Here is a 12994-nt window from a genome sequence, read left to right on the forward strand (position 1 = left end):
TCTCTTCAAAATGGGATTCACAATTTAAATTCAAATTCGTGGCTTGAGTTTTGGTCTATGCTCTGCTCAACCATTCATTTTCGAGACTTTTGATCAAAACTTCAAATGGTATAACATTTTCTAGACCAGTAATTGTTATTAGAGAATATTGACAAGTTTGAGGAAGACCATAACAGAATTATGCAAGTGGTAAGCATCAAATTTACTATATGATTAGTGATTATTTAAGTCTATGAGACGAATTGAAAATGCCAACAGACATATCCCTGCAAAAGTGCGACATGTCACATACAGAGTCGCCCTCAGATCTATTTTCGGTTATTGGGGCAAATATGTACTGGTTAGCTATTACGTTTTATGAACGTATGCCAAAATATGCTTGGAGGTTAAATCTGGGGGAGGGTGGCATGTACTCATCCCTTGCACCTATGTTCGGGAGCCCATGGTCTTGGGCATCAACTAAATTAAATAAGGTGCTAAATTAGTTTGAATGTTATGTGTAAAAAGCCTGTATGCATTGACATAAAATCACAATTATCATGAAGTCAATGTGTCCTCATACAATTGTCTAAAATGTATTATAAATATTAACTTGGCAATTGTAAAGTGATAATCTTCAATCAATGGCCTGCTTCTCTAAAATTTCATCAAGAGGTTATTTTCATATTCACAGGAAACTAGGTGTCTTCAGCGCACAGGTGTGCAAACTACTGTCCCTGCAAAGTACGAATGTACAGGTCACACACACACACACACACACACACACACACATCTGTTCATATTTTTAACTGTTCCTGCAATCATTTTAAGTAGATTATCCCTTTCATTGTAAAACCACTTTTCTTGAGATATTGTATTTTCTTGGCATTATTGTTCTTATATAATTCCTGGATTTTGAAGATTTCATTTTCAGTTAATTAAAATAATATTGTATGAATTACAACAATTTCAGATCCTGGAGCCATGCAACCTGGAACCATTTGACTGCACTTGCCTATTCCAAGCAAGCATCAGAACTCGGGGCTTGTCTTGTGTCGGGTTATTTAGTATCACCTGTGAAACTTGATGTATGTATATATATATATATATATATATATATATATATATATATATATATATATATATATATATATATATATATATATATATATATATATATATATATGTACATGGGGGTATTTACTTTTGCTAGTTATATTGCATCAAATGCTTTAAAGTGATGATTTTAAACTTTGAAAGCCTATCAGGTTTTCTTTTAGTATGTGCAACATGTATGTTAGTCCACTTTCACCGTCTAAGGCAGAGACATAAAACCTTTGGATTTAGTTTAGCCATGATGTATTAATTAAAACACAAAGATAATATAAATATCTTGGTAATGCTTTTTCCTACATATTTCTCTCATTCATAAAACTTGAAGATTATTTTTTGTAACAACATATTGCTAATTTGCGTGACACGTGTTCAACACTTTGTGAACTACTATCGGAATTACATTTAAGCTTTATAATTTACAACACAAATGCAGTTAAAGCTCTCTAGTAACACCAACAATGACCTTGCAGAGATGTGGTCTTAATTTGTGGATGGTCTTAATTTGTGGGACACGTCTCCTGCATGTGAACAGAGTTAATAAACTAAACCTACTTCATTTTCATTCAGTAGTACACGGAAATGGATACCGAAATTATGTGCTAGGAATTACAGAAGTTAACTTCTCAAACGTTAGGAAATAACAAGGCCATAACCGAGTTTTGCACAACACTTATTTACGTTCACTCTGTGGCTTAACATGCCTGTGCTTTAATCTGGAATGAAGATCTCAAACAACATTCTAAACTGGGGATTGGTTGCAATCAGGAAACTTTAATTAAATAAAATCAATGGACAAAACAAGTATGCTATATATAAAATAGGGACTGTCTTGAGTCAGGACAAGTTAGGAAATTTTAGCTCAGCATTAAATAAACAAAAAATATTCGCGACTGCAAGAAAGTAGTTCTAATTCTGGAGTGCAATAATTGTCTGAAAGGGAGGATTGACATGTTATGTTTGAACCGTCTAGGTTAGGGTCCCAAGGATCATGAAACAACTGATCAAGCACAGTACAGTATATATAAGTTAACACATTTATAGCACAATTAAATAGAAATTATTTACATGTTATATTATATCAAACACAGATCATGAAAAGGAATATATAGATAACAAATCTGACAATAACTTGTGGTATGTAATTTCATGAGTGTGGCAAGTTATGCATATCTGTCTATCTTTGGCTCTTGGGAAAATAGTACATCCCTTTCAGCCGTGACCCTCGGGATTTACGATCCATCCCTTGTATGTCGTCGGAGAAGGATCACCTCCAGTCGATTCGTACAAAATTCTTGGCCAAGGTATGAGCAAATGGAACCTAAGCTAGAATTACTTTCCCCTGACCCTCGGCCACTCTTAAATATCGAAACATTGTCATGGAATTTCAATTTAGGAAGATATTACCTGAGTGATACAATAGAATGATAATCTGATAATGGGATTATTATATTTCAGCCTCCTTTTTATTGGGATCAGGTACTTGGATTCCGAGAGGTCAATCAGGAAGAGATGGCCAAATTTCCAGGTGCTAAGTAGGTAGAGAGATGAGAAAATATGACGATACGTTTCCTGTAAATCTAAAGATGATAAAGTAACTTTCCCCTAAACAAAGACCAAATGCTTCTTAAAATAGGCAACGATTATGTGATGACGTATTATTCAGATTATGTGCTTCTAACTTCTCCTATTCAAAGCTTTTAATACATTATTGTAAGTTTTATAGTTGTTTTACTCTGTCAACATTCCACATGGGAAAAACGTAAACCAAATATTTATTTAGCAAGGTTTATGACCCGTATAACTACACACATGGACGGCAAGGCTGTCATATTACTATCAGCTATTGTTTTTCATGAAATATAACTACACACATGGACGGCAAGGCTGTCATGTTACTATCAGCTATTGTTTTTCATGAAATATAACTACAGATGAACTGGACGTTTCCCGATGTGAAGTCAATTAAGAAACTTCATGATGATGTAACAGCAAAGAAAATCCTAGACTTTTTCAGGGATTATGGATTATATGAAAAATATTTAATCCTATATTTCGATCTTTTATCTTATGTTCCTTGGAAGAAATTTGACATCTTTACTGCTTATATTATATCATACATGCCTTTTTTGAAGAATGTTTCTTCCTAATGATTTGTAACTTTTATTACTTAAATTTTAGTCGGGATATAGATGGACTGTTCCAAAGTAACTCACAGAAATGAATGATGTCCTTGTTTTCATTTTTTTCAAAAGAATCATAGGCTTGGGAATAGCCAAACAATGAATATATATATTTTTTAACAAGTTATATTTAACGAAAAGGCAATCTTGAACGTATTTTATATATATGAATCAAACTTTAGGGTGTTATTTCTGTATTCTGTATTTCAATTGACAGTACTTGCCTTATAATTGTAGACATGGTTTTTTCTATACCACGGTGATGATGGAGGTCAGACATTACCTTCCCTGGTTAATGAAAAGGTACGTTTTTCAGAAGAATTCTATCATTTTCTTGGCTTTATGCGTCCGTGTTTGTTCTGCTGAAAGAAAAAAAAAACTAAAAGAATATAGATGTAACAGGACTTGTTTATTAGGAAAACTAGCATTATTAGAAGCTATGCTATCATTTTGTATCCTTCGTTTCTTAGCAACCATTTACTGTTTCTGCTGCTCCTAAACGTTTTGGTGGCAGATCATAAAAAGTAATACAAAATGTTCACCATGAGATCCAGGTGGTCTTAAACAAAAATGGAGCACTTCAGAAATCCATTTGTCTCTACCATATTTGCCATATATCGAACGCTTTTATCTCTTCTCCTTTGCATGGATGGTCACATCAACTAAGATTTCATGGAGATTTTCATTCCTGAAAATTATCCTGATCTCATATCCAACGTGACTACTATAGTGCCAATTGTGATATTCTTGTACTGCTGCTTGTTCTGAACAGACTGTTCCATTAACGTTATGTTTTTAATAAACAAATTCTGATGACGTTTTATTGATTTATTTAAACGATATTGGACTGATACGAGGTCCATAGTATCTATTTTTAAATGCTTGCTATTGTTACAAACTAGTAATCCATTGTTGACCTTTGCTAAAAATATTGCTAGAATGTCTTATTGGAACTAAATAACAATGGAAACGATCAAAGCTCTGACAGATCTTAAATCGTTATCCCTATTCCGCTTGAGTAGATTGTCATATCAGCATGGAATTTTATCATAAAGATCTTATTTATTTAGTGGCACTAAACTGTGTTCAGTTATGGATACACGGCTACGGTTGTAGACACTCCCTTCTAAAAAAAATTAAACTCAAACTCATGAATACGAGAAAGCTGATATTTCTGTGATTACCTGCTTTTGAGTAATTTCAACACCACCCTCGCCAATGTGTGCAAAACTCTGTAAAACGTTGGATCCCATTAAGAATCCGTATTGAACAAAATGTGGTACATTTGATATATTAGATCTTAACAGTCACATCCCAGATACTACTTTAATTAAAGGGAAATAAACCATGAATAGACTTACAAATTCACTCGCTATACATAGTTCTGGGAACACATAGAACCAGATATAGTAGAAAAGCAGCAGCCATACATGCATATTGCAGACCGAAAGATAATATAGATCATGTCATGTTGTGTTTCTTCACTTAAATCGTCATTTATTGCATACAGCTGAAATCATGCATTCTTGCCTCCATAAGTAAGAGAGAAAAATAGAGATAAAGTGTGGATGTCTCTCCGATCAAAACTTCACTCACTGGCCAATCTCAATAAACTGTGTAGCCCAACTTAAGGAAAACACGGTAGTTTATCACTCCTTTTAACATCTTATCATATGACAATGTGTTCGATTATGAAACTTACAGTATCTAATTTACCTTAAGGCATACAAAATTATTTGTGGCTATTTATGGACAAATCCATTGCATTTTGTTACATTACCCACATTTGGGAAACCTCAGCTGTGTATCACAGCAAAATGTTTGATATACAATGAAAATCACATCTATAAATCGTTAAAACAGCCCACTGATTAGAAAGTATCTTCCTTTGACAATGGAAAGAAACTGTATGCAGGAATAATTTTCTAACCATGTATGCCTCGAATTTTCGACAGATTTCTGCACTTTATGACCCGTGACCATAGTGGCTTTGAGATTAGTTTCCAGAACTCCATTCATCTTAAACATCTGAAGGATCAACGGTGAAAGATTGACAATTCCATATATTACCATATCTTTCATTGCTCGGATTAGAAAGTGCACTTGCGTTGTTTATTTAGCTGTCTGTAAGAAATTTGAGGGTTCCTCTTTCATGAGGTTTAAGTGTTTGAATCACACTTTTCTATTAGGAAAGATTAAATTCAGGAATGCAACTAATATCAATCAATTTCAAATTAAAATCTAAAGAGGTTAAGCACAAATAGCATATGAATATTCATTTAAGGTTTTTTAATACAACCGGTACCACTGCAAATAACGATGTAGAAATACGGAAATAAGCACTGATATCTCTTTTAAAAAAATGTTACCCCCATGACCAATCATACAAAACCTTTTATTGTTATCTATATGTAATTGGTCTTAGCTGAAAATGATGCAGATCTTAATTCACAAAATGGCAACCTCTGCTATCTTGCAAATAGTTTTGTTACTACTATTCTTGAAAATTGTGGTTGTATTGACATGCGGTTTACACTGAATTTTGGTTGTATTGACATGCGGTTTACACTGAATTTAGGTTTTATTGACATGCGGTTTACACTGAATTTGGGTTTTATTGACATGCGGTTTACACTGAATTTAGTTTTACTGACATGCGGTTTACACTGAATTTAGGTTTTATTGACATGCGGTTTACACTGAATTTAGGTTTTATTGACATGCGGTTTACACTGAATTTGGGTTTTATTGACATGCGGTTTACACTGAATTTAGGTTTTACTGACATGCGGTTTACACTGAATTTAGGTTTTATTGACATGCGGTTTACAATGAATTTGGGTTGCATTGACATGCGGTTTACACTGAATTTGGGCTGCACTGACATGCGGTTTACAATGAATTTGGGTTACATTGATCTGCGGTTCACACTGTATTAGGGCTTCATTGACATGCGGTTTACACTGAATTTGGGTTGCACTGACATGCGGTTTACACTGAATTTGGGTTTCATTGACATGCTGTTTACACTGAATTTGGGTTGCATTGATATGCGGTTTACAATGAATTAGGGTTTTATTGAAATGTGGCTTACACTGAATTTTGGTTGCATTAAGATGCGGTTTACACTGAATTTTATTTGCCTTGACATGGATTTACACTGAAATTTGGTTGCATCGACATGCGGTTTACAATGAATTTCGGTTGCTTTGACATCCGGTTTACATTGAATTTTGCTTGCATTAACAAGTGGTTTACTCTGAATTTTGGTTGCACTGACATGCGGTTTACATTGAATTTTGGTTGCATTGACAAGCGGTTTACACTGAATTTTGGTTGCATTGATTTGCGGTTTACACTGAATTTTAGTTGCATTGACATGCGGTTTACACTGAAATTTGGTTGCATCGACATGCGGTTTACATTGAATTTTGGTTGCTTTGATTTGCGGTTTACACTGAATTTTGGTTGCATTAACAAGCGGTTTGCATTGAATTTTGATTGCATTGACATGATGTTTACACTGAATTTTTGTGGTATTGACATGCGGTTTACACTGAATTTGGTTGCATTAACATGTGGTTTACACTGAATTTTGGTTGCATTGACATGCGGTTATACATAATTTTGGTCGTACTGAGATTCAGTTAACACTGAATTTTGGTTGCACTGACATGCGGTTTACAATGAATTTTGTTTGTATTGACATGTTATTTTCACTGAAAATTTTCATATAGTAGTTCTTATATTTGAAGCAAAATGAGAATGCTGCTGATTTTACCTCACAGTACTTGCCATCTTTTCCTCAGTTCATGTCCTGAACTGATAGTTTAATAGATATCAGTTTTCATCGAAACACCTATATATCGCTGGTTCTAACTGAAAAGAGTTGTGGTAGCTAATATGTTTGCTTGTGTCATGTAGGGTTCACTCTAAGGTCAAATCAAATGTCCTTGTTTGCAATTTTGTTTATAATTGTGCTTAAGAACAAAATGACATGTGCACACTTAACCATACTTTGTATTTATTTATTTATTTATTTATTTGCATTCCAATGAGCTCTTTTGTGTTCAATATTCTGAAACTGATTTCAAGGTCAAAGGACTTGGTCTTTATATGCAACGTGATAGCACAGACAAATATATATGGATTGTTATCATACACAGCTGGTGTATATATCTGAATACTACGTATAATTATGCCATTTCATTAACTTGGTTTTGTTTCTCAATTTTTTTAAATATTAATTACGGACTTAACCAAACTTATCATGTTTGTGTATGTTGTAAGTGTCTGAAAAGAGTTCTGTGTATGTTATCAGGTTATATGTTCAAGGCAAAGAATTGTATAAATCGGTATGTTCTATATACTTGGCAAAATATGTTCAATGAAACGCCAATAAGAAGCTTTGGTATATAAAACTCATTGTTGAAGAGTAACATTCCTCATCTGGAACAAGTCACTGCATTCGTATCCGACTGATGCATACTTGAAAGGTGAGCCTTGACCATAGTGCCACTGTCCACTGTCCACTGACAGAGAAGCATATTCTCATTAAGTGTATCGACTTAAACATGTAAGACAGAAAACGTTTTGATGTTATCTCATTTTGAAGCTATGTCAAGATCTATCACCACAGAAAAACTCAGACTTTTTTAGATAATGTGGTTTTCTATAGAACAGTTTAGACATATACGTCAAAGATCGTAATTTTTACCTCTGTCTTGTATTTGATATACTTTGTGCATAATTGTACTACCTTCAATGTGTATCGTTTATCATGTATTAGTATATGTTTAACTTTATTATTTCGAAGGGTTATCATCAAGATATGTTTAGTTTTTTGTTTTGATTTGCTTGCATTTCTTTACGTTCACATTTATATTATTTGTAATCGGCACTACATAGTCAGGATTGTGTTAATGTACCATTAGACATTATACAAATATGCAGATTTTTTTAATGCACTTGTAAACAGCTTGCTCAAACATAAAGAAAATGCTTGGCTCCAAAATTTGGTATGTAGTTGTTTTTCAAGAATATTTAGATCTTTCCATGAACGGCGTTTGGGGATGGCAAGTTGGGTGACCTCCCCAGGCCCCGCTCTTGGGGGGCGCAGCGCTTCAGGCCTAAGGTCGTCCTTATGAGTTTGTCAAGCTATATTCTCCGGTAAATTGGAAACGCTGATACAGGCCGCGCGTAATGCACGGAAAGTATTGTTCTTAATTCGTGTCTTCATGTTATTTGAAAAATGACAATAATAATCAGTTTATTAGGCCAAAGGCATTGTCGTCATGATATTATTTCGATTAAAAAATCCGTTGTCCACTAACAGGGTTTTTTAAAATCAATAATGAAAAAACTAAATTCGTATGCCAAATCGCGAAAGTTGATCTAGTCTAGACATAATCAATGTTTGCAGTAGCATACCAATCGAGATATCGATACTCTGGCACCGCGCGGTCATGGTCGGCCCCAAGCCCCGCGTACTCCTAACGCCGCCTCTGGATCTTTCTGATACTTATCAGATAAATTAAAGAACAGAAACAATGTACTTGTACTTGTCGTGTGATTCCGAAAATTCTCTTCGGCCAGTGGAGAATCTATAGATCCTGAAAATTCTCTTTGGCCAGTGGAGAATATATCGATCCTGAAAATTCTCTTTGGCCAGTGGAGAATCTATCGAATAAATCGTTTAAACATTTGTTCCTGCTCTGAATACCATTTTAAGTAACATTCATCTGTTGATACTTATCAAATTATCAGGAGTACCATTTTAAGTAACATTCATCCATTGATACTTATCAAATTATCAAGAGTACCATTTTAAGTAAATACTCATCCATTGATACTTATCAAATTATCAAGAGTACCATTTTAAGAAACATTCATCCATTGATACTTATCAAATTATCAAGAGTACCATTTTAAGTAACATTCATCCATTGATACTTATCAAATTTTCAAGAAAGACAAATTAAAGCAGACTTTTTTTTTCATTGGAAGGTATGCATATATTTCTGAAATAAATCACATTTCTATTGTCATTATATTTTCTTTTCAGGAATGTACTGTTTATTCCTATTTTATTCCTCTATCATTTCATGTATTACTAAATAAAGTTAGACAAATCGAAGATTCTTTTTATTTAAATAAGTCGATTGTGATCTGCTTGTCATATGATATTTATTAGGTTTAAAGAGAGAGGTGGCAAAGTACAACTGAGAAGAATTTCTTCATTAAAGGAGGTAGATACACAACATATTCTTTTATAAATTATTTGACATTATCCAACATTTACCATCTCAAATTGCTGGTTTATTGTGAAAGAGTTATTGGCGATAATTGTGACCATGGATAGATATTTGATACTTATATTTGTACATTTTAACAAAATAGTTTAGAAAATGCATCATGAAAGAAGCCAAGGTTTTACAAATGTATTATAATTCTCTCTTCACGGAAGCCGTCATTGACTACTTTGTTTGTAACCGTGGCATTAGTCTTACATATTGCTAAAAGTTTTACTTTACCCTTGTTGATTTTATGGTCCATCACAAACCTCTTATTTCCTAATCTCAACCTCGTCAGGTTCTTTGTTCCCTTTAGAACAAAGACATTATTAGATGCTCCAGCATTGTCAGGATAACACATTTAAACACAATAGTCTTTTAACAATGACACAAAGACACCTCAGTTGGCTAATTAACTCAATGACAAGGCCAGATTTTTGTTGTTGTTGTTTTTTTTTTAATTCAACAGGAGCACACTACTTTTGCAGCAAATCTCAGTTATTTATCCAGCATTCTTATCATTATATATATATATATATATATATATATATATATATATATATATATATATATATATATATATATATATCCACACATGAGGATAAAACGTTTTTGCTTCTTAACAATTTTTATGGAATTCTAATAAACAAACAGACAAACAGAAAGAATTTATAATTAGGAAGGTGGTGTCTTCCTGATAATAATCATTGCAAATAGATATGATTGCCTACAAACATCGGTCTAGACAAAAAGCGTACCAACATTACTAATGTATTTGAGTTCACGAATGTATTAAAAAAATTCAAAGATAAGAAAGGGTTTAGTTCGAGTTGAGACAAATAACTGAAAAAGGCGATGCTGAATCAGAAAATATAACCAATCATGTCTTGCAAAGTAATATTGCATCCTAGGCTATCACATAACATTACATCAGCTACTCAGTTAAAGTACAGAAACTATAGGGTTCTTATAACGCTATTGGTCTCATGTCATTAATTACATTCATTCTGCGGCGTTGAATCTAATATACTGCATATCAAATTATGGGTTCATGCTTTAAATTGGGAAAGATATTTTCTGAACAAAGGATACAGAGTCTGCTCAAAAGGCTGACATGCTATAGTTCAAATAGTATAAGAAGAGTTAAGCAAATGGATGTGCAGATAATCTGTTTTCTGCTTTGCATTATCAAAATACGTCTACTTAGTAACACAAATTAAAACAGACTATTCCGGTGGGCAAGTGGTTAGAGCATCCGCCTCGGATGCGGGAGGTTGTGGGTTCAATCCCCGGCCGAGTCAATCCAGAGACTTATAAAAATGGTACTAACAGTTGCCTCGCTTGGCTCTCAGCATTGAGAAGTTAGTGTTAGGACTGGTCGTCCTGGTGACAGGATAATGTGACGGGAGGAACATCATGCTACATGTATATATGATGCCCCAGTGCTAGACATCACTATAAACTGTCACACTGCAGACATCATAGCGATATGACTGAAAAAAATGTTAAAGCTACGTTAAAAATCAAAATCACACACACATACACAAATTAAAAAAATTGTTCTTAAACCTGCATCACATGATTATAGCAAAAGTCTAATTTTACTTCCAAATACAACCTTTACTTTTGTTTTTATTGTATATATACACCAACTCAAAATGTAAATTAACTCTGCCACTGAAACAGCACTAAAGAAGGAAATCATTGCACGAGTAAGTTATACGTCTGTCTAGTTTTCTTCAGCAAATCAGAATACGCAGGGTGACTTCAATGGATATTGTTGGATGTTGATAAGTTTGACATGCTGTTGTATTCTAAATGAGACCTGGGTATGATATCCAGTCGACCATGTCATCATTTGTATGATCTCTGATACCCTCATTCACACCCTGCTACACTGACTGCCAATTGAAACTTTAGATTTCACACCTTAGCTTTCCCAAAGTTGGCTGTGTTCCTGCAAAATTAATTCACAAGATCTGATAGTTTTTAAACAAGTCTGACATGGGACTTGATAGTGATAAGGTACACTGATTGTGTTTGATTGGATTCTGTGTAGCTACGGAGTTGCTCATCTTCCCAACTTTGGTATCTGTACCAAGAATTGTACCTAATTTTCATTACGATACCTTGAAGCTGCTCCATCATCTTTTATGGTCGTCGATTGCCCTTTGTTCCTTATTCTCCACAGCCTAACTTTAGTACATAATGTTGAATTTGAACTAAATTGTTCAATGTACATTTATATTAACGAAACTTCGAATAAGGCAGATTTAACATTCCAACTCGTGCTTTATTGGAGTTATGTACCAAGATTTCCATTCTCCTATCTTTGATTTCCCGGCACGAATTCCTCCTTTCAGGCCCTGCTGAGAAAATTGTAACATGCAGAGCATTTTGCCATGCGTCGATTGTTAACAGCTGTACTCTTCATCGTCACTGTTAAGTAAAAATTCATCTGCCATCTGGCGCTCCACTACACAAGTTTGTATATTATACCTTCGCTGTCAGCATCATGAATACAGGATTCGTGTCATTTATATGCATAGAGCTCTCCTATTGTAGGCATCTTCTGACATATTGATACTATAAGCATATAGTACATGTTTGATGCATTTCTGATCAAAACTCGTCAGAGTTATTTACTGTATAAATCTATAATCAAAGCTCGATAACAACCTGGACACGAATATGGTGTCCAAAGATGTGAGAAGTAAGTAGAGATGGCGGTATTGACAACAGTATGAGAACAATAAACAGCAATATTGATAACAATAAGCTTCAATAAAATGTATTTTGGTAGGGAAGATTCAAAATCGAATTTACACAATAGTCCTCATTTTCATCTTTATTAGACCTATATGGTCTAATAAAGGGATAACATTGCTCCTTGACTTTGGAAATATTGTCGTTTACAACAACTGTTGATTAAACATGAAACTAGTTTCTTACAGTACAGAGAAACATATCTCAATCTGTCCCTCTGAAAGGCCCTTTCAGTAGACTGGACACAAACTTTCCAAAAGAAGTTCCTCGGTAACCGAAATCCAGTGCAAATCGTCCACAAACGTACGTAAAGCAATTCCTCTGTAACTGGCTTCCTTTGCATATTGTCCACAATCTTCCCTAAAGTACCCCGCTGCAAGCGACTTCTTCTGCCCACTTCTACAAACTTCTGAAAAGTGGGCACGAGCCAACTGGCTTCCTCTGAAGACGAGATGATAACATCAATAAAGCTGTACCGCGTAATCGACTTGATCTGAAGACTGGTCACAAACTTCCCTACAGCAGTAACTCTGTAAATGTTAAGGACTGAAAAAATCATATAGCAATCCATCTGTAATCAGAACCCTCAAAAGACTAAACATAAACCTCCCCAGTCAGTTCCTCTGTAAACGGTTTCCTCTATAATAAGTCCCTTCTAAT

The 12994-nt window shown here is 34.3% G+C and overlaps 1 protein-coding gene across 1 annotated transcript in view; it reads left to right on the forward strand.

Moving 5' to 3' along the window:
• Positions 1 to 12994, forward strand: part of LOC149805253 (D-aspartate oxidase-like) — a 61388-nt gene that overhangs the window by 27610 nt on the left and 20784 nt on the right. The window contains exons 3-6 of the mRNA XM_089933775.1: positions 953 to 1067; positions 2551 to 2627; positions 3513 to 3578; positions 9340 to 9343. Of these exons, the coding sequence (XP_089789901.1) occupies positions 953 to 1067; positions 2551 to 2627; positions 3513 to 3578; positions 9340 to 9343 (262 nt within the window). The remainder of the gene's footprint in view (positions 1 to 952; positions 1068 to 2550; positions 2628 to 3512; positions 3579 to 9339; positions 9344 to 12994) is intronic.

This window comes from Sinohyriopsis cumingii, chromosome 2 (genome assembly GCF_028554795.1).
Source record: "Sinohyriopsis cumingii isolate HCF-2022 chromosome 2, ASM2855479v2, whole genome shotgun sequence".
NCBI lineage: Eukaryota > Metazoa > Mollusca > Bivalvia > Unionida > Unionidae > Sinohyriopsis > Sinohyriopsis cumingii.